Here is a 23090-nt window from a genome sequence, read left to right as displayed (position 1 = left end):
TTTGTACGATTATTTCGCTTATTCGGCCGCTGTGGTGTATTGGTAAGCAGTGCGCGCTTCCACTCTGCAACGCCTGGGTCAAACCCTGGCAAAGCAACATCGCTGGAAATGTAGAAAAAAGATTTTTTCTTAACAGCGGTCGTCCCTCGGCAGGCAATGGCAAACCTCCGAGTGTATTTCTGCCATGAAAGACAGCTTCTCATAAAAATACGATCGCCGTTCGGAGTCGGCGTAAAACTGTAGGTCCCTCCGCTCTGTGGACAACATCAAGGCGCACGCCCCAAATCGGAGGAGAAGCTCTGCACAACACTAACATATGTGTAAGCGCCAATCTATTATTATTATTACATAAGAAAAAACATAAAAAATTATTGAAATCGGTCTAAAATTACTCCCACTTTTCATATAACGGCAAATTTCAGAAATTCTTGAAACTTCGATATTTCGAAATTTAAGGACGCTAATTTACTCAAAATTTATACTAACAACAATCCCTTGAAATAAGTAACATTATTATAGAATTTTGGAAAGTGCATGTGATACCGCCCACATCTAACCATAAGTTTATCTCAGACNGACAACATCAAGGCGCACGCCCCAAATCGGAGGAGAAGCTCTGCACAACACTAACATATGTGTAAGCGCCAATCTATTATTATTATTACATAAGAAAAAACATAAAAAATTATTGAAATCGGTCTAAAATTACTCCCACTTTTCATATAACGGCAAATTTCAGAAATTCTTGAAACTTCGATATTTCGAAATTTAAGGACGCTAATTTACTCAAAATTTATACTAACAACAATCCCTTGAAATAAGTAACATTATTATAGAATTTTGGAAAGTGCATGTGATACCGCCCACATCTAACCATAAGTTTATCTCAGACTTTTTAACCGACTTCCAAAAAAGGAGGAGGAATATTTATTTTTTTTTATTTTTTATTTATTTTTTTATTTTTTTTATTTTTATGTATGTTACCGCATAACTTTGGACCACGTGAACCGATTTTTCTTTTTGCATCGGAAAGAGGTGGTCCCATACTAATCTGGTTAAGATCCGATCAGTGGATCATAAGATATATATATATATATTTTTTTTTATATGAGAATTGAATTCGGTTTTTTTGCTAAAATTTACTTGTTTAGTTGTTAGTTTGGTATTATGGGCCAGTCATGTACAGTGGCAAGCAACATACTATTTAGGATGTACATATAAAATGAGGCCTACTGCTTTTATCCATATTGAGCAAGCATAACCTGAGCTGATGCGTACATTCTGACTAATATTAGTTGCGTTCCACAACTCGGCATAAGTTGCAAGTGTTTGCCAGAATTTACCAGAAAGCGTTCCCGTAGTCAGGAGTAAGTGAGGTCTCTCTTTATCAGAAGTGGCAAGATTTCACCCGAAGATTTTTTGGTTGTAAAATCTGAAAAGTGTCAAACCATTAGCTGTTCTGTGTTGCCAAAGGAAAATGAAAGGTGAATAATTTTTAAGCAAAACAACACAATCGACTTCAATTCTCATATAAAAATTTAAGATTATCGTTATTTTCTTCATGATCCAATGATCGGATTTAAATCAAATTAGTATGGGACCACCTGCGAAGTAACACCTTTCCTTTAAAAAAAGAATGATAGAAATCGGTTAACGTGGTCCACCGTTATGCGGTAACATACATAAAAAAACAAAATATTCCGACGAATTGATAACCTTCTCCTTTTTGTGAAGTCGGTTAAAAAAGAAAAGCACATCTGAATTTTTACCTTATTAAAGAATCAACGAATATCGAGCTTTGTAAATATTTTTGCTTGTTTGCCAGTATATTTGCGAATAATTTAGCAAATCGCCAAATGATAAAAAAACAGCTATGTAAACAAAAAATTGCGTCCGCGATGTATTTGACAGAACTGCCAATTTTTGCAATTTTTTTCTTACCTTTTAATCGACCTCACAAAAAGGAGAAAGGTTATCGATTCGTCGGAATATTTTTTTTTTTTTATATATCGCACACCGTTTTCAAAAGAGTCACGACTCAAAATTTGGCAATTTTGAGATTATGCGCTAAAAATGTACACAGATCTTTTATTTAACTTTCAGCAAAAGCTGGAGCAAATTTTTGTTATAATTTGTTAAAAAAAACCTATGGTAAAATCGCCCTTGCCCATATGATTATTTATCATGTGCTAAGAAATAGTTTTTCGCATTTTCTGACAAACGTATTATTTTGAGTTGTGACTCTTTTGAAGACGGTGTGCGATATGTTACCGCATAACTTTGGACCACGTTAACCGATTTTTATAATTCTTTTTTTTTAAGGAAAGATGGTATCTTATTTTTATATGAGAATTGAAGTTGGTTTTGTTTTTTGCTTAAAAATTACTTATTGGTTTTTCTCTCATTCTCTGAAAGCATTTTTTTCCTTTTGATAATTATACAATTTTTTTAAGAAAATTTGAGGAACGAAACTATTTTTATCATAACGACCAAGTGCTTATTGGTTCAAATCTAGCATTTAATGTTCATAATTCACTGGTGCCTTCATCTTTCAACCAATTTCATTTTTTTTTATGAAAGCGTATAAAACTAGCAAGAGACCAGTTGAACCCGATTTTTTTAATTTTTATTTGTTTAGATTAAATTTTTTGTGAAGTGAAGAAAAAGTAGCAATTTTGAAGAAAATTGATTCAAACAGGGACCTGGACTTGTATGTTCATTTGCCGTTTAGTTTGCTGATGAAACCGCCTATAAATCTCCAAATTTTTAAAATGTAAATTTTTCACATAAGCGGCATTATTTTTTAAGTCAGACGGATTTCGTAAAAAAAAACTATGTCATATCTCCGAACGAATATTGTTAAAGAAGCGATATTCTGCCAAAATCCTCAATAAAATCTGCGTTTTGCTAACTTGAGTCCTACAATTGTCACGCCCATTTCTAGTGGTTTGTCGCCTTCAAGAAAAATCTTTCCGTACAAATATTATACGTAGATAGGTATTCTATCGGAATCTGCAATAAAATTTAAATTCTTGCAATAACCCGATGCTAAATATATCTCATCATACGTTTTCGAAAACAAATTTCAAAAAATTGTTGACTAATCAAATTTCGGCTTTGTTTATCGCAGAAATTCAGTTTCCGCGACAGCTCTAGTTCGCGAATACCGACCATGCACTATAGGTATTAATTATTGGCACTACTTGGATGCATATACATATACATATATACTTTCATGCATACATATTTTATATATACATATGTGCACATTTATCTATGAAAGTATTTTTGGTGGTTTTCTTCTTTTAAGGACTAAACGTGGCTCACATTTAAGTTGATAAACCATCTCAAGAAATACCAAGAAAAATAATAGTCGTATTGAGAGGGTCAATATACATACGTACATACATACATATGTGCAGATGTGTACATTGAAGCCCGATTAAGTATTTGTTGGGAAAATAATCTCATCATTTTGAAGGTATTATGTACATACATACATACATATGTACTTATGTATGTATATGAAAATAATGAAGGTAAATGGGATTGGGAAAAGGACAATATCCCGTCTAAGGGAAAATCCCTAGTTATTGTATTAAACCACTCATCAAATGATGCGTCAAAAGTTAGAAGTGGCGCGACATTTGGATGGCATTGAGCAAATAGAAAGCTTGATTCAACTCACAATACAATATAACAATCAATGTTGTCATAATCACAGTTAATATCGGGCGTTAAAATCACTGTAACGAATCTTTGTCACCATTTTCATGCGCAGCTCACCGAATGACTGAATAACGTGAAGGGAAGAGTTAGAATAGAAAGGGTTAAACAAAGCGTGGCCATATGCATGCAATGCCGGTCAAAGGTTACACAATGGATCATTACGTTGTTCCATCGTCACGTCTTCATATCCTTACAGTCATGAATTGGGATTGCAGATGCAGTATTACACCCATTTCCACACATACTAAATGCATATCCACGTATGCACATATGCATGCAAATATGTACAATAGAATCCACTTAGATGCGTTCGTCTCGTGTGTTTGGCATAAGTCGATGATAACTTTTGGCACCCTTTCATAATTTCGTGTTGAATAATGTATGTCAAATGGACACAACACCATACGCAATGACATTGTGTCAATTTGTAGTTGGGATTTTTAGAGAGCGGCCGAGTTTATTGATGACAGCAGATGTCATTTCTGCGCCAGTCATCAGCTGCTGTCCCACTGTTTATAGCTCGAAGATAAACCGATTGCCTGGAGCACACACAGCAAACGCAATGTTAAATCAATATTTACGATTGTATGTGACACTCCTGCTGCTCGAACTACTCGAACCAACTACATATGTATGTATGTATACATACTACGGTAGGACACGGTTTATCGCAAAACAAATATGTACGTATGTATGTATATATAAACAACACTCGATTGTTGTAGGTGTAAACCTTCTTTTCTACCTGCTAACTTCCGTATTTCACAACATTTGTCCACCAAGTAGTTATCCAACCATGTGCCAGTACCAGTACCAGCGCCGGTGTGGACTTATAAAATAATATGTTAATATGTAGGTAAATACATATATATGTAAATGAAGTGTATATAGGTGGTGTATGTACATACATATGTATCTGCCATACGTGCATGTGCATAGAGAACAGGGTTACCACTGAAAAACTTTTTCTCCTACCAAGAGCTGGTTAAAAAACCTACCAAAATGGCTTATTTCCTACCATTTAAGAAAACGGCGTTTGACGGAAGTAAATAACCTTTTTTGCTGGTTTTTATACTTAAAATAAAAATAATAATAGCTAGTATATAGATATTTAGGTACATATTATACATAGCACACAAAAAAAGTGGCGTGTGCTTTTACCCAGACCCACGTACCGACATGTAATTCGACCCGCTAAAAATAAGCCTCACGGTTAGGCTTGCCAAATGTCCGGGTCCAAGAGCCGCCGGGCTGGGGGAAAAATCTGCGCGCTGCGGGTTTGCCATTAATTTCTTCGAGCTGCGGTTAAAAACTTTGATATCCTCTGATTTACTGGAAAAAATAAGTTGTTGAATCTATTATCGATTCGATACCGCATTTCAAAGAAAAATATCTGATTTATAAATCTGCCTTTGCGTCAATCACTTGATATCCCTTTAGATACCCAGTGGATTCAACTTTTTATAGCGTATATGGAGAGAATCGCCAAAAGCAATTGGTGAAATTCTGCCTATGCCAGTAAGCAATGAGTTTTTTAAGGTATTTGGCCAACAGTTGGACCCATCCAAGAAACAGATGAGGGTAAAACTGATATTGTCCCAATTTGGCAAGCCTACTCACCGTGCTGACAAAGTGCACACTACAACAAACCTTAGATGTTTTCTGTTTTATGAGAAAAGAAACCTATTCAAATTTTAAGCGTCCTACCATCCTACCAACGAGAAATGCCCAAAACGGCCACCCTGATAGAGAAACGCATCTAAACGTACTTGTAATTCATTATATTCGTCCTTTTGGTAAAACTACCTGTGCCCATACGTACACACCTTCACCTATAGTCTCAATGAACTGTCATTAGCTGGTAGTATCGGTGCTACGAAAATAATCTTACATACCTATGCACATAACTACCACCGAAATATTCAACAAACCAACTAACCAGACTGCAGACCAAACCACCAATCAAATATAGTCAGGATAGGGTACGCTACCACATACATACATACACCAACGCATTTGAAGGTACCATGCGAAGGGTTTTATATCCTTACAATAACACAAAAATAGCAACGAAACAGATAACAAACTATTGGCCATTGGTGGATTTATTGCCGGATATCGAAGGCACATATCGCACGTTTAATAATATAGAGATGTAACTCAAAATTTATGCTTTTGGAGATTTCATCATGCAAGTAATAAGCGTGATAAGTAGAATATGTTCAGTCTGACAGATAAGGTAAATTCTCCCTTGCCCATATGATTATCATGTGCTAATAAATAGTTTTTCGCATATTTTTACAAACGTGTTATTTTGAGTTGTGACATTTTTGAAGAAGACGGTGACTTGAGGATGGGAATAATATTCGGTTGCAACCTCCATCCCTACCTGTGACTATATAAATATGTTATAACGTTGGGTCTAAAACTTCTCTTATGGCTCCAGGAGAAAAACTGCGAGTCGGGTTGATTGGAGTCTGCAGAGATCATTATCGTCTCTGCGTTCAAGCGATGAATTCGTATCTGCATTATTTTTTCCGGAAACAAATCGTTTCATTCTACCAATCCAAAAGATGCCTTTTTTTGCTCTAAATAAATCAAGGCAGTAAAGGCCGTATCACACGATTGCCGTAATGCGCCAATTATTGCCTTAACTTATGTCGGAATCGTGTCATTTCACAATAAATTTACTCGTACGGCAATCGATGCCGATATTCTGATTATTGTTCCAATCCAACATAAACCGGGTCGGGTGCAACAACAATTGTATAAAATGAGGCAATCGTGTGATTCCAGCTTAAGGCAGAAAATGTAACGGAATTTGCTGAAAAATGTTTAAACTTAACAGATTAGCCTTTAATGATGGCAAAAGTGCAATTAAAACCCTTAAAAATGCTAAATGGAGTTAAAAACTTCATAGAAAGGTACAGATCATTTCGAGATCATGGTATGCTTAATAAATTCGGAAACCCCATAACTGCGATTCGATTAAGGGCATCAGAACCAAACTTTTGAATGTACGCGTAATCTCTTGCTGGAACGGCATAGGAATCTGTAGAGCGTAAATCACCGCTCAGTTCGGTACCGAACAAAACTGACGTTTAAAAGACTTTTTAAAACTCCATATATAATCCGCTGTGGTGTAGTGGTAAGCATCGAGCGGTCGCCCCTCGGAAGGCAATGGCAAACCTCCGAGTGTACATATTTCTGCCATGAAAAACAGCTTCTCATAAAAATACAATCGCCGTTCGAAGTCGGCGTAAAACTGTAGGTCCTTCCCTTTGTGTAACAACATCAAGGCGCACGCCACAAACCGGAGGAGAAGCTCGGCCGAACATTAACATATCGTCACCTGAAATGCAAAAAGACGTAACAAACATCGTCGCTGAAATTCAAAAAGTCGTAACTAATAAAAAATTCAAAATTCAGTTTTTAATTGATATGATGGATTTCATCGCATTACAACTCCCATATTATTTAATGAAAAAAATAAAAATGTTTAGTTACGACGATGTTACAATTAGAGCTCTAGATACCCGGGTATCGAGCAATGCGAGTAGCTCGATACTCGTTCGAAACTCGCTCATTGCTCAACTGCTCAAATGTTTGTTCAAGATTTTCGAGTTTTTGAACAATTTCATAAACAAAAGAAAATTTGTAAATTGTATTTGTCAGCAGCTGCTTTCTAATTCATGTTAAATAAATTATATTATTAAATACCAATGTAACAATCTTTGCATTATATATCAATAATTTGAAAAATTTAAAAAGTTGCTACCAAAAATGTCAACATAATAAAAAAAAAACATTGTTCAAATTACTCGAAAAAACTCGAATTGCTCCAGCTCATGCTCGAAAATTTTCGAGTAATGAGCATTGAACAAGTGTGCGAGTACTCGCTGCTCATATACCCGGGCTGTTTGAAAATGTGCGAACAAAATCGAGAGCTCTAGTTACAATGTTGTTACGTCTTTTTGCATTTCAGGTGACGATATGTGTAAGCGCCAATCAATCTATTATTATTATATAATCAAACTCAAGTAAAACAAATGAGAACGTATTTATTTGTCAATTTTTATTGTGGCGTATTGATATTTATTTCAATAGTGTCAATTGAGCTTTGTACCACGATTTGTTTGTTAGGAAAAATGGAAAAAACAACAAAGCTTAAGCAGTAGAAGTTATAGCAGCTATTTCGGAGATCACCACATCTCCTCACCAGACTTCTTTTTTCTAGACTTTCAGCAAGCTTTTTTTTTCATTTGTCCTAACAAACAAATCGTGGTACAAAGCTCAATAACACTATTGAAATAAATGTGAACGTATTTTACTGCATGAAAATATCTTCGTCAACTTTTCATGAAAAACTAACTATCCAAACAAAACCGAAATTTAAAAGTCATCTTAAAACTGTGAAATTCAACGCTAATAAAGTAATGTGAAATCATTTTACTGTAAGAAAATATTTTCGACTTTTTATAGTATATCAACCCAAAAACTTATTTTTTTTCCTTTCAAAACAAAAAAGCGGACTTTCTAACAATTAAATCCAGTAGCATATAAAGTTGATACTTTTATCGTTTTTATATGTGCTTGTGCAAATTGACTTTCCATTTGTAATTTTTTCGATAAACAAAAGCATATCTCCCCTATACTTTGCCACCACAATTTTCCGCTTTTATCTCAATCAATACGTTTTTTAGCTAATAAAAAAATAAGGAAAACATATTTTTTATCCCTTTGCATGTTCGCCTCACTGCCTCTGTCCTAGTTATACACAGCCCAGTCAATCATATATTAACTAGCGGGCATTGTCTCGTGAACGTTATATTCAAACATATCAGTGACCTTTTTTTATCACCCCCGGCTGTAAAGAATAGGGAACAAAAAACGCACTCACAATCGAACTCTCCGCCCGCAAGTGTCAATAACTTATAACGTATCATTATACGAACAACCGAACATATGGACAAATACACGTTCTACATGTGTGAAGCAATTGATTTCTTGCCAACCTTCACAGTTTTATATTTGTTATTTTTTGTGGTCTAATGTCGACCCAATCAGTCAGCGCTGTTGCCTAGTCAAAGGTCCAAATCATCCTGCGTAGTACTAGCTAAACTCATAAATAATTAAGTGATCAACAAACTACACGTTTCCTAATTGACAAGTTAGCAGTTATCTCTTTGTGAATTAGCTTTTGTCCAATACAAAGCGATAAGTGTTTGTTTTTGTAACTACCAGATGCACCTATACAATACATTGCATTGTTCATTCGAATTAGCACCATTCTACTAGAGATATATACATATATATACATATGTAAGTATATGTACATACAATCTAATGTATAGTCGATTTCGTAATTTTTCCCAATGTTTGTACGGTTGTTGGAGAATCTTGTGGCCACAAAACACTGGACCGGAACAAACACATTGTACGGCGAACGATGTGTACGAAGCGAGTATTCCATTGTCAAATGGTTATTTTTTATGCGACGAGAACAGCGTGTAGCCTGCAGCTAATCGAAATAAAAGTAACCCCTCTGGTTTGCGGCGTGTGGAAATTGAAACCTTCAATAAATACCTCATTGCAGCATGTGTCAATTTGCCTGCACTCATTTTTGGGCAACAATCAACATATAAAGACTAAAATATCCCGCCCACATTTTTTATTTGCTTTTAGGATAAGTTGGGGATAAGCAAATGCCGAAGGGTCTCTGCTTGAAATGCATAAAATATCTTTGGAGAAAAAAATCTATTAGACTTATTGCAAATTTTTGGAGCTAAATAAATCGTATACAAGCAGATGTGTGCATTGCTCAATTCTAATGTTGTAGGTACATTAGGGTTGTCTAAAAAAAAGTAAAGTCGGAATTGTAATGATCTCACCCCCTAGGATTGTTCTATATCAAAAAAAAGTATACTCCTATTTTTTTGATTTTGAAATCAAAAAATATTTAGAGGTCGCTCAAAGTTTTCCATGTATTTTTATATGGGAAAAATAAATTTCTTCGTAGAAATGGTATATAATTCTTGAAAGTCAATATTTTTCGATCGGAAAACTCTGGTTCTCTTCAGGAGACTTTCAATAATAATAACCAATTGTTTATTTAACCATTTTTTAATACTAACGATTTTTTATTGGTCGCCACATTGCATTTTTCGGGGTTTTTGGCGGACCTATAAATTATAGTTGCAATTAAATAATGGTTAAGTAAACAATTGGGTATTATTATCGGGAATCTCCTGCAGATAAACAGAGTTTTCTGGTAGAAAAACATGGATTTTTAACTATTCTATACCATTTCTACGAAAAGTTGTTTTTTCGCCATATAAAATACATGGAAAACTTTGGGCGCTTTAAGCGACCTATAAATATTTTTTGATTTCAAAATAAAAAAATAAGGGTATATTCTTTTCGGTGTAGACCAATCCAAGGGGGTGAGAGCATAAAAATTCAGACTTTACTTTTTCACTTGCTTTTTTGGACCACCCTAAGGTACATGCATATGTGTATTAATTATTTGAACTAAAAAACGCAGGAACGAATTTCCCTTATACTTCTCGAACTGTTTTATGTTATTTTGAAATGTTAAATTTATGTTATTGCTAAATGCACCTACATACAACCCAGCAGGCTTTTTAATGTATCAAACGAACGGGGGGTTAAATGTATGGTCCATACATGCAGTATGGAATTGTGATACATTTCTTACCTTTCTTAGAATGAGGTCTCTAAAAGACCTGGCTAGCTTTAATTAATTTACTTTATTTAACCCAACTAATAGAAAGTTTATACAGAGCTACTCTTCTGAAAACTCTTTTCTTGCGGTTTCTAGAATCAATCGTGAACTATGGTATAAATATGCCACCTTTTGTGTTATTCGCAGTTTTAATATGCCACGTCGATCAATTGAAATATACAGTATCGGTCATATCTATAGCACGCCATTTCAAAGTGATATTGTGTGCCAATTATGTTTATTTATTTATTTTTAAGAATTTTCAATTAAAATATAGTTCATTCTCAGACAAACCCCATATATACCCAAGTTTTACTATTTGTAGAAAACTACAAAAAAGTGCAACAAATTTTCACCTAAGTTTCAAACTTTTTTCTCGGAAGTGTAAGATTTTTTTGAGTACGCAGTTTTTTAGCCCCTGCAGTTTTAGTCTGATAATGTGCAAATTTCAAGTGGCTACGAATTATCGTTAATTTTTTAGATTTTTTTTTTGTCACATTGGTTTCCATATAATGAATACACTCAATTTATTTGTATATGGAAGAAAACCGCAACACCCTTGGCGAAAAAAATTCTAAAAAATCAACGGTAACTTTTAGCCACTTGAAACTTGCACATTATCAGACTAAAATTGATTGGGCTATTAAACTGTGTATTCAGAAAACTTCAAACGCTTCCGAGAAAAAAGTTTGAAATTTAGGTGAAAATTTGTTGCACTTTTTTGTAGTTTTCTACAAATTGTTAAACTTGGGTTTATATGGGTTTTGTTAGTGAAAGAACTGTATTTTAATTGAAAATTCTTAAAATAAATAAATAAACATAAGTGGCACACAATATCACTTTGAAATGGCGTGCTATAGATATGACCGATACTGTATGTTTATTAGACTGCATCACTCCCCATACAAAAAAAATCGGTACTGTTTTTCCATTGGAATTATAAAATCTATTATATTCTAAGACGTCCACCAAAATATTTTGGAAAAATATTAAGATTTAAGCGATCGGGACCGATTTGAAAATACCTCCAAAAATGGAGTTTTTTTATGAATAAAAATAGTTTCTTAAAGATGTTTTTTGAAAAAATCCCTAGGAAATACAATAAGTAGAAAAGAGACCTTTTAACACTGCTGGTAAAATACCCATGTGAGAAAGGGACGCATAGTCACATGTACACAAAAGAACTGGTCAGGTGAGGAAATTGCAGCATTATTGCATCAGCACTGNTTTTTTTGAGTACGCAGTTTTTTAGCCCCTGCAGTTTTAGTCTGATAATGTGCAAATTTCAAGTGGCTACGAATTANCAGAAAAGTATTTGTAAAAATAACCTTAGGAAATACAATAAGTAGAAAAGAGACCTTTTAACACTGCTGGTAAAATACCCATGTGAGAAAGGGACGCATAGTCACATGTACNCTGCATACTCAAAAAAATTCTAAAAAATCTGATTAAAAGGTTGAAAATTTTGATGAAAATTTGCTGAATTTTGGCGAGTTTTGCACAAAGTTTAGGAATTTTATTTTTATGTTTTTTGTTGTTGAATGAACCATATTTTTATACAAAATTGGCGAAAAAATATTAGAATATTAGAAATATATTAGAAATTGTGAAAAATTTGCTGTGCCAATACTTTGTTCCGGCAGTGTATAAATGCGAATGTCTGTTTTACCTTATAACTTTTTAACCACGACACGGAATCACACGAAACTTTGCACACTTATTTGCCTTTACCCCGGGAAGGTTATAGGTATGGTTTTATTTGCAAATGTGTCGTCAATTTTTACAAGGGGCGTGGCACCTGCCATCGGCCAGCAAATATTTAATTAATCAGCTCTAACTTCGAAACCATAAGTCAAAAGAATTTGAAACTTGGTACGAAGACATGTCTATGGTAGGCGCTTATAGTAAGATATATATAAATAGGTTTATAAAAGGGGGCGTGGCACCCTTAGGCGTGGAATTTTTTATCAGCTATAACTTCGGAACAATAAGTCACATGAATTTGAAATTTTATGTATATGAAGTCATATGTATCTATGGTAGTTGCTTATGGTAAGGTTTATATAAATTAGGTTGTAAAAGGGGGCGTGGCACATCTCGCAGGCGTGGAGTTTTGTTTCAGCTATAACTTCGGAACCATACGTCGCATGAATTTGAAATTTGATATGAACCCTACAAGAAAAGGACTTTTTTTCTGACCTCTTCACTAACACACTAAAATATACACCAATACACAGAAAAGTATTTGTAAAAATAACCTTAGGAAATACAATAAGTAGAAAAGAGACCTTTTAGCACTGCTGGTAAAATACCCATGTGAGAAAGGGACGCATAGTCACATGTACACAAAAGAACTGGTCAGGTGAGGAAATTGCAGCATTATTGCATCAGCACTGACCGTCATTTGACCGATCATTTGCCAGTAAGATTTCTTGTAGGGAAGTCATATCTATGGTAGTTGCTTATGTTAAGGATTTTATAAATGAGTTTGTATAAAGACGTGGGGCGAAACCCGCGGGTAAAAGCTAGTTTTAAATAAAATATGTTATTACGATATATTGGCGATCCTGCCAGGAGAAATATCTCACATTCGATAAATGCTTGCAGTTTTCTGTTACGCGAATTATTTTTTCTGTGCCTTGAAGGCCAGAATTTGCTCCTGAGTCAGGGTCGTGAAATCCGCAGGATTTTCGGTATACTCGCTACGGCATTCTGGACACAGTTTATTCCCGTCGGTGCGTATCCTGTGCAAACAGAATCGACAAATTTGGTAACCACAGGTGCATTGAAAAAGTTCAGATCATCAACCTCCAAGGGCTCAATACATAGCGGACATTCAACTACGTCTTCGTTGTTATCCATATCTTTAGAGATTAAATCTTTCAACCAATCATTATCTACGCAAACTGTTAACGCTACAACGCAAACCCAAATATATATCTATCCAGAGGGACCAACGCCAATGCTACCACCTTCTCAACAGCAGCAGCAGCAGCTACCACAACTGACGCAGCAACAGTGACAGAAGTTATTTTCATTTTAACTGTCACAGGTAACGAAAGAATAAAATTAGTAGTGGTTTTTCATTAAAAAAACAAAAAAGTTCGTGTCTCTAGTTTATTCATTCAGCTTTTGTGAATATTTTATAAGTTATGCCGAATTTCCACTAGGCATTGAAATGACAAAAAATGTCTGCCATTTAAAAAAATGCCATGTGGAAATGATCTTAATGATAATTTTTTTAATGTAATGACACGATTATTTTTTAATGACCGACTTTGTCATTTGTCATTTTTGCCATTTAATGCCTAGTGGAAATCCAGCATAACTCTTCGACTTTGTTTATTTGTTTTAAAAATCAATTTTATTAACAAAAAAGGACAAACTTAATTTAAAAATTTATTAACAAATTAATTTATAATTAATTAGAGATTTATCAATCTATCATTTCAGATATAAATTTTAAAACCAAAATTTTAAAAAAGAAAAAAAGATTTATTAACTGGGTAAGGCTTCCCCGAATTTACCAAGATTAATATTTTTCAATGATATTCAGGAAGCTCCGAGTTTTGTAGTCCAAAAGTACANCGAATGTCTGTTTTACCTTATAACTTTTTAACCACGACACGGAATCACACGAAACTTTGCACACTTATTTGCCTTTACCCCGGGAAGGTTATAGGTATGGTTTTATTTGCAAATGTGTCGTCAATTTTTACAAGGGGCGTGGCACCTGCCATCGGCCAGCAAATATTTAATTAATCAGCTCTAACTTCGAAACCATAAGTCAAAAGAATTTGAAACTTGGTACGAAGACATGTCTATGGTAGGCGCTTATAGTAAGATATATATAAATAGGTTTATAAAAGGGGGCGTGGCACCCTTAGGCGTGGAATTTTTTATCAGCTATAACTTCGGAACAATAAGTCACATGAATTTGAAATTTTATGTATATGAAGTCATATGTATCTATGGTAGTTGCTTATGGTAAGGTTTATATAAATTAGGTTGTAAAAGGGGGCGTGGCACATCTCGCAGGCGTGGAGTTTTGTTTCAGCTATAACTTCGGAACCATACGTCGCATGAATTTGAAATTTGATATGAACCCTACAAGAAAAGGACTTTTTTTCTGACCTCTTCACTAACACACTAAAATATACACCAATACACAGAAAAGTATTTGTAAAAATAACCTTAGGAAATACAATAAGTAGAAAAGAGACCTTTTAGCACTGCTGGTAAAATACCCATGTGAGAAAGGGACGCATAGTCACATGTACACAAAAGAACTGGTCAGGTGAGGAAATTGCAGCATTATTGCATCAGCACTGACCGTCATTTGACCGATCATTTGCCAGTAAGATTTCTTGTAGGGAAGTCATATCTATGGTAGTTGCTTATGTTAAGGATTTTATAAATGAGTTTGTATAAAGACGTGGGGCGAAACCCGCGGGTAAAAGCTAGTTTTAAATAAAATATGTTATTACGATATATTGGCGATCCTGCCAGGAGAAATATCTCACATTCGATAAATGCTTGCAGTTTTCTGTTACGCGAATTATTTTTTCTGTGCCTTGAAGGCCAGAATTTGCTCCTGAGTCAGGGTCGTGAAATCCGCAGGATTTTCGGTATACTCGCTACGGCATTCTGGACACAGTTTATTCCCGTCGGTGCGTATCCTGTGCAAACAGAATCGACAAATTTGGTAACCACAGGTGCATTGAAAAAGTTCAGATCATCAACCTCCAAGGGCTCAATACATAGCGGACATTCAACTACGTCTTCGTTGTTATCCATATCTTTAGAGATTAAATCTTTCAACCAATCATTATCTACGCAAACTGTTAACGCTACAACGCAAACCCAAATATATATCTATCCAGAGGGACCAACGCCAATGCTACCACCTTCTCAACAGCAGCAGCAGCAGCTACCACAACTGACGCAGCAACAGTGACAGAAGTTATTTTCATTTTAACTGTCACAGGTAACGAAGGAATAAAATTAGTAGTGGTTTTTCATTAAAAAAACAAAAAAGTTCGTGTCTCTAGTTTATTCATTCAGCTTTTGTGAATATTTTATAAGTTATGCCGAATTTCCACTAGGCATTGAAATGACAAAAAATGTCTGCCATTTAAAAAAATGCCATGTGGAAATGATCTTAATGATAATTTTTTTAATGTAATGACACGATTATTTTTTAATGACCGACTTTGTCATTTGTCATTTTTGCCATTTAATGCCTAGTGGAAATCCAGCATAACTCTTCGACTTTGTTTATTTGTTTTAAAAATCAATTTTATTAACAAAAAAGGACAAACTTAATTTAAAAATTTATTAACAAATTAATTTATAATTAATTAGAGATTTATCAATCTATCATTTCAGATATAAATTTTAAAACCAAAATTTTAAAAAAGAAAAAAAGATTTATTAACTGGGTAAGGCTTCCCCGAATTTACCAAGATTAATATTTTTCAATGATATTCAGGAAGCTCCGAGTTTTGTAGTCCAAAAGTACACCGTGTAAATTTTGTTGCAAAATTCCAAATAGTTTTTTTTTTTAATCAACAATTAAAAATTTTTTCAGTGTTTTGGAAATTTTTGTTTTTCTTTGAAAGTAAGTGTCCGAATGAAAAAAATTTTTCGGGTGAAGATTTAAAAAACATTAATCTATACAATAAAATTATTTGCGTTACAAATATACATATATATTTTTTTTTCAATAACAACTCCAAAAATTCACTGTAAATTTTATCGTATGTGACAATGCATTTTTTCTTGTGGGCGGAATTATCGTATGTGCTAAGAAATTAGAATGTAGATACCTTACAAAAAAAATCTCGTATTTAGTTATATTTCTTAACTATCTCAGCTAAGCTAAACTTTGATATTAATGATGCTAGCCAAAGCAGAGAAAAATACAAAGAACACCTTCCTCTAAAATTTGGTTTTTGTAACATACGATAATTTTGCGCAAAGGAGTCGATATAGAGTTATTACATTTTCAAAAGTGTTATGTAGAGATGTGAAACAACAACAAAATTTCAACAACTGTCGTAAAATAATGTAACTTTACGATAAATACAACACCTTGTGAATTGCCTTATTGTTCGGCATTTTCGGCCGAAGGCCGAAGCCGAAGATAAAAAAAACCAGCCGAATAGGTCGAATACCGAAGCATGGCCGAACCTTCGGTCGAACAGTAACATGCATACATGTGTAGGAATATATTCCCTGCAGAGAAACTAGTTAAGCGCTAGTTATTTATCGCCAAAAACAAACCAGTCGGATAGTAATTAGATCCTCACCAGTACAATAGCAGCGAAATGTTAATCTTAACAGAATTTGTTTATTTTACTTTTCAAAACTACATACATATATTACATACGATTTTCAACATTTTAAAATTTTCGCTATGCCATAATGCTTTTGCTCCATCCTTAAAAACAGCCAGTATTCGCTAAGTCTTGCAACACCCTTGCACGGCGTATGGATTGCCCGGGTAGCAAAGTTTTCCCATAGGAAAGCCGGTACTACCGTGCAATCCGTGAACCTTGTAAGGGTTTTGCAAGACTTAGCGAATACCCTTATTGTAAAATACATATTGTACAGTGGGTACTTTCCAAAACTGAAAGTGTGACCGTATTTTATTTCTAAATCAAAATGAATTAAAATGTCCAATTAGCGCAACTTTGCACAAAAATCGCGTCTCTGAGATTGAGCTTATTGAAAATGGATTGGATTTAGAATTTTGTAGCTTTTTCTTTGGTTATTGTGCTTAAATGCGTGCACCGAGTTGCAAAGTTTTGTCTACTATACACACTGGCTGAGGTTAGGTTATACTGGCTCACCTTAAGACGTCTCACATAGACGTATGTATATATGGTCCGCAGCGTTGCCAGACGCGTTTACAACACATGAAAGAGTGATTTCACGCAATGTTAAAGAACATCGCCATTCCTTTGGCGAATTTTAGTAGACACTTTGGTCCTTTGTCGATTGCTTACTGCAGTCCGTGCCTTGCCGAGTAGCGTGAGTCCTTGCATGCTGGATACTGGGCACTAGTAAATTATATGCTCCACAGTTTTTTCGTGATAGCTACACTGCCTACACATGTCATCTATAAGGCTTAATTTGAACGCATGTGAAATCAGTAAGTTTCTTGTTGTATGAACTATAAATAATCTTTGCAAGTCTGTAACCCTGAGTTCATTTCCAAAGCCTATCTGCTTGGTGGTACATGAGCATGAGGTATCAATCAAAAATGATCTTTGGTCACAAAAAAAAAAACCCCTTTCCACATCCGTCGATGTAGTTGGACAAAATTCGAATAAACTCAATTCTGCAGGGGAAAACTTCGATAGGTCTTCACTCCTAGTTTTGGAGCCAGTAAACAATTGGGGAATTTACAAGACGTTTTAAGCGTCGCAATGTCTTAAAGTCTTAAAATTTTTCAAAGGTTAATACCTTTTTAGTCGATTTGTAACTTGACCAAAATCTGTTTAATGTACTAGGAAACATATTATTTGCTATTATTATACCCTTCGAATCTTTTAAAACGCATTTAGCCATTACTTAATATTGAAGAATTTTAAAACGATTAGACATTACGACAACAAATGACTTGTGAATCGCCTAAACATATCTTTTATATTAGCAGGGTATTTGGCCAAAATACTTTCAAGTTTGTTTTAATATACATTTATGTTCAACATTTCGTATTTCTATTTCACAGTTGTCACAATTTTCAATCTTTCTTTTAATGTCACACCGTTTGTTTGAAGCTTGAAGTAGGTATAACATACTATCAAATAACCAAAATTTGCTTTAATGAATGCCAAATCTGTTCGAATTTGTTCAAGCTCTAGCAGTTTGTATGTATAATTGCATTGTATCAAGGCGAATTTATACAAGATGGTATCAGGCGTATAAAAACATATGTATGTATAAATTCGCCTTCTTTCACGCATGTCCCTTTTTGCCCGAAAATGTATGAAATGTTGCCAAATATGCAAAAATAAGCACGTACATAAGTCGAATATTTATATGCAAAATCCAACAAAATTTCCAGACACTATATGCAAAATAAGCCAGTCTTGCTCAATACCTTCCACACCCTTGTGTCCTAGGTAAGGCATCCAATCCCGGACCATTTTGTGAATACCGGGATTTCGGGATCTTAAATTGGTAATCCCGGGATCCCGGGATATTGCGGGATATTATTACCATTAATTAAAATATGCTAACAAACTAGTTTTGTAGTCTTTCTTTAGTTCGAATACTAGAAATATAAATAAATTTGTATTTTTAAGCAAAGAAATATAAATATCTAATTACAAACTGAATAAACTAAAAACAATGGAATAGAAATTCATTCATATTGCAGTCGCATTACATTTACATTCATTCATATTACATTTACATATAGTATTTATACATATACATATATGTGTAGTAATATTAGTGTGTCACAACCTATGTATATAGACAAGTCGGACGGATTTCGTAAAAAACAATGATATGTCTCCGATTCGCTTCAAATTTTTTAATGGATTCTATACATGAAATAAGGTAACACATATTCGAGGTATTTTTTTTTTTCTTCGGAGATATGATCTGTCAAAGTTTGAATTTTTTCATGATTCTGACCATTCATGTACTTCTTAAAATCGTATATCTCGGGCTCTACTCATCTACTCATCTACTCATCTACACTTATGATTGTCCTAAACTTAACTTAGCTATTAACAGTTGAACTTTTTTAAGTTGATTTGCATAGTAAAGACCAGTAAATTTGGGATTTAAAATTCGTAATCCTTGTTTAATTCTCTATAAAAAAATGGGAGCTTTTCAAGAACTATTTTTAAAATATTTTTTTTTATGACGAGGTGGTTTATTTTGTGAGAGTCAACAATGACGTCTCTACGATGAACAGAAGCCGGGATATAACAATTTGAAGAAGTACATGATTATTTAGTCAGAATCCAAAATTTGACAGATCATATATCCGAAGAAAAAAGGAAAAATGTGAAGCCAATCGAAATTCTGACACCAATATAGAACAATAGTAGTGTTAGAATTGTAATATAGGTGGATAGTTTTAGCCGCTGCTAGCCTTTTTGTAGCCTCCTTACAGTCCGCAACGGTGATCGAATTTGTATTATATGAAAGTAGAGTCTTGATGACCGTCTGACTATCTATGTAAAAGTTTATCTGCTCCCTTGGCGGCAGAAGTATGAGAACACAATTTTTTTGTCCCAAAGTTAATTGACCTCAGGTACCCATTGTAGAACCTAGACACCAGATTTCAGTTCTCATTACCCTAACGTAACACCTTAATGCTAAATAAGTATCCAATAAAACTATTAAAGTTTTTTATTGGTGAATGTAGGTGTCATTAAAAATTTTAATTGTAGGTTCGGCAAAAAAAATACATTTGTGTAATTCATCTAAAGGCGTAAATGCCTCGTAACCACGTAAATTTCGTAAACTTAACTTAATTTTGTATGGAAACCCGTTTTACATATATGCGAGTTTTACGCGGTTACGAGGTGTTACGAGTTTAGATGAATACCCATATTTTTTTTGAAATTACCTTGCAAAAATGCTTTAGACTTAGTGAACTTTTTATTTGTTTGCTTGCAAGTTGGTTCGGTGGTACGGTCGAATATACACATAACAGATTTATCTTGCATTCAAAACTAATTTTATTTTATAATTCCATATTCGCGGTTACATGAATTAGGTTAAGACAAGAAGCAAATTGGAAAATTTATTCTGAGAAATTTTTATAAATTATTTAATAAAGTGTTCGACTCAGATAAACTGTGAATAGGGTAGCCGAAGCTGGACTAATTTTTTGGAAAGCGGCCGAAGAAAGGTTTTCTATTCAAAAATGCAGTGAAACTGAAGTTTAATTATACTAAAGTAGCTTATTAATTATGAATAAATATGTTTAAACATTCGTGTCGATATTGTTGTTCCTTAAACCGATCAGATTCAATGAGAAGGAGAATTACCGCGAAGTTGTCATGGTTCTAAATGCTTTAGACCGGAACCAGTTCGATACTACATAGTGCGTTTCCCTACAGGGATTGCTCTCATGTGGAGACACACACACACCTATAAACACATATATTTTTATTAGGATTTATCACACTCACACCTACCAACACTGTACACATAAACTTTGGGTGGAAATCAGCCTTCGGGCGATTGGACACGATTTTTTCCAAATTAATTGTTTGAGGCCATATGAATTTATTACCATACCAAATCTCGTATTCGAATATCAACTCCGAATTCGAGCATACAAATTATACATGTGCGTGCAATCGGAGGGAGACGTGAACAATAAATATTTGCAAGTCTTAGCGAAGACTTCTGCGATTACTCCCAGCTACTAAGTAATGTAAATTAAGTGTCGACACTGCGATGATGGCCCCCGGACTATGACTACTTAATATAAACTTTTATTATATATACTTAAGAGATGTAGGACTATTAGTTGCACCGGAAAGCAAAATATAATAACTCCGAATTCTATGGATGTGGAAATCTTCTATGCATGTACATTCCTTATTTGCTTCACTTATTTAGGCGTGTCAGCAATCTGCTGGTGCGTTAGCAATTAAGGATAAAATTTATCGACTCATTTTATTAGCTCTGAATTGTTTTATTTGGTGGTTTCTTCTGCAATGTACGAAAGTTCATGTGGGTATAATACATAGTTAGATTAAGATGCTGACTGTCGCGTAGAACCAAAATTACGCTTATTTTATAAACTCTTTTCTTCTTTTTATGCACAGACTCAGATGCCATGGAAACAGACACTTCAGCGCAGGATATGCTGACATGTGGATCCTGTCAGAAAACGTTTGCTCTTTCGGATATAGTTAAATTTATACAACACAAAGTGCTACAATGTAACAAAGAGAACTACGGCCAGTGTTCAACTCAAGGCAAGTGATCAAAAGTTTTTAAATAAATTTATTCAAAAACATACATACATTAAATTCGGTCAAGTTTTTAATAAGCCGCAATGGACTGAAGGCAAGAAAAGACAGTGGTTAGTCATTTCATTGAAGAACTGATTTTCCCATTATTTTATTAATCGTTGTACCTTTGAGAAGTTCAGCAGTGTTAAGTTATCTAAAAAGTATTGATAGGAACGTAGCTTTTAGCAGAGTAACAACTGCCTCTAATACCAGGGCATCGATACCTTGGATAAGGAATCTATTATTACTTTTTTTAATATAATGGATTTAAAAATTAACTCATAGGGCTAGGAATAGGAATTTTGTTCGGATTTTTTTTACTATCCGCATAATCCACATATTGAACATTCGAATCAGTGATGCCAACCGGGGGTGGAATTTGAATTTCCCGGGGGAACCGGAGAATGGATTAAAATTTAGGGGAATTCAATATATAAAAGATTTTTATTAGAAAGTTCCTATTGAGCATATAATTACAACTTGTAATTGCGTAATTGCCTCATGCAACCGTGTGGATATTAAAGAAAGTGCAAAAGTTCATAGCGACATTTTTCACTTGATGTTAATCTCACTTCGTTTTTGGCGCCAAGCTAACGTCTGGCAAAGTTTCGAGCAGTCTAATAAAAGTAAGTATTTCTTAATGTATAGAGAATTTTCCCAAAACTAATTAAAAAATACTGCAATCTGAAATAGGCTTTGCATAGATACTTTGGAGGCAATTTTAAGTACAAAACAACTATTTAAAAATAAAACCTCTTGGTTTTAGTGCTACTTGTAGTTAATTACAAAAATTTCATCAATAAATATAAGATTCTAAGGAATAGGCAATCTGTGCCCGATATACACACATACTTATGTATTTGATAGATATGCTTTACGAGATATATTCGGAAGTATGAGTTTTATATATTATTAAAAACATCTGTCCTTATTTTCTCATTATAATTAATGATATTATTTTTTTAATAACAATTAATTTTTAAACAAACAAGTAAGAAAGTCTAAGTTCGGGCGGAGCCGAATATTAAATACCCGGCGCAAATATTAAATATACGTTTTTCACCTTTCCGAAAGCTACCGCTACATGGTAAGCCAGGGTGTATCAATTTTGAGTAAATTAACGTCCTTAAATTTCGAAATATTGAAGTTTCAAGCATTTCTGGAATATGCCGTTATATGAAAAGCGGCCGTAATTTTAGTCCGATTTCAATAATTTTCAACGATTTGCTTTTGTGTGGCAAGCACAATAACCACACTGAGTTTGGTACAAATTGGTATAATGGTTACCGGGGTACATATATATATATATATATATATATATATATAGTGGGCGGTGCCACGCCCATTTTTCAAAATTTTATGATAAACGTGTTTCTTGGTAAAGAGTTGTTGCAAGCATCAATTTTGAATAAATTAGCTTTAATATTTACTGATTTATCGAAGATTTCGTATTTCTCTAAATTACCGTTATATGGGATGTGGGCGTGGTTATTGTCCGATTTTAAAAATTTTCGGCCATTTGGTATCTACAACTGTGCCAAGTTTGGAAGAAATTGGTGCAGCGTTTAGCAAGATATACACATGTAACCATAAGTGGGCGTGGCTACGCCCATTTT

The 23090-nt window shown here is 34.2% G+C and overlaps 1 protein-coding gene across 1 annotated transcript in view; it reads left to right on the top strand.

Moving 5' to 3' along the window:
• Positions 1–23090, top strand: part of Cph (BCL11 transcription factor chronophage) — a 99528-nt gene that overhangs the window by 21578 nt on the left and 54860 nt on the right. Inside the window, exon 2 of the mRNA XM_017613145.1 lies at positions 21286–21438. Within this exon, the coding sequence (XP_017468634.1) occupies positions 21286–21438 (153 nt within the window). The remainder of the gene's footprint in view (positions 1–21285; positions 21439–23090) is intronic.

The sequence above is a fragment of the Rhagoletis zephyria genome, unplaced genomic scaffold (genome assembly GCF_001687245.7).
Source record: "Rhagoletis zephyria isolate East Lansing unplaced genomic scaffold, Rhagoletis_zephyria_1.1 Rzeph_scaffold_00617, whole genome shotgun sequence".
Taxonomy (NCBI): domain Eukaryota; kingdom Metazoa; phylum Arthropoda; class Insecta; order Diptera; family Tephritidae; genus Rhagoletis; species Rhagoletis zephyria.
This window is presented reverse-complemented; position numbering and strand designations above follow the sequence as displayed.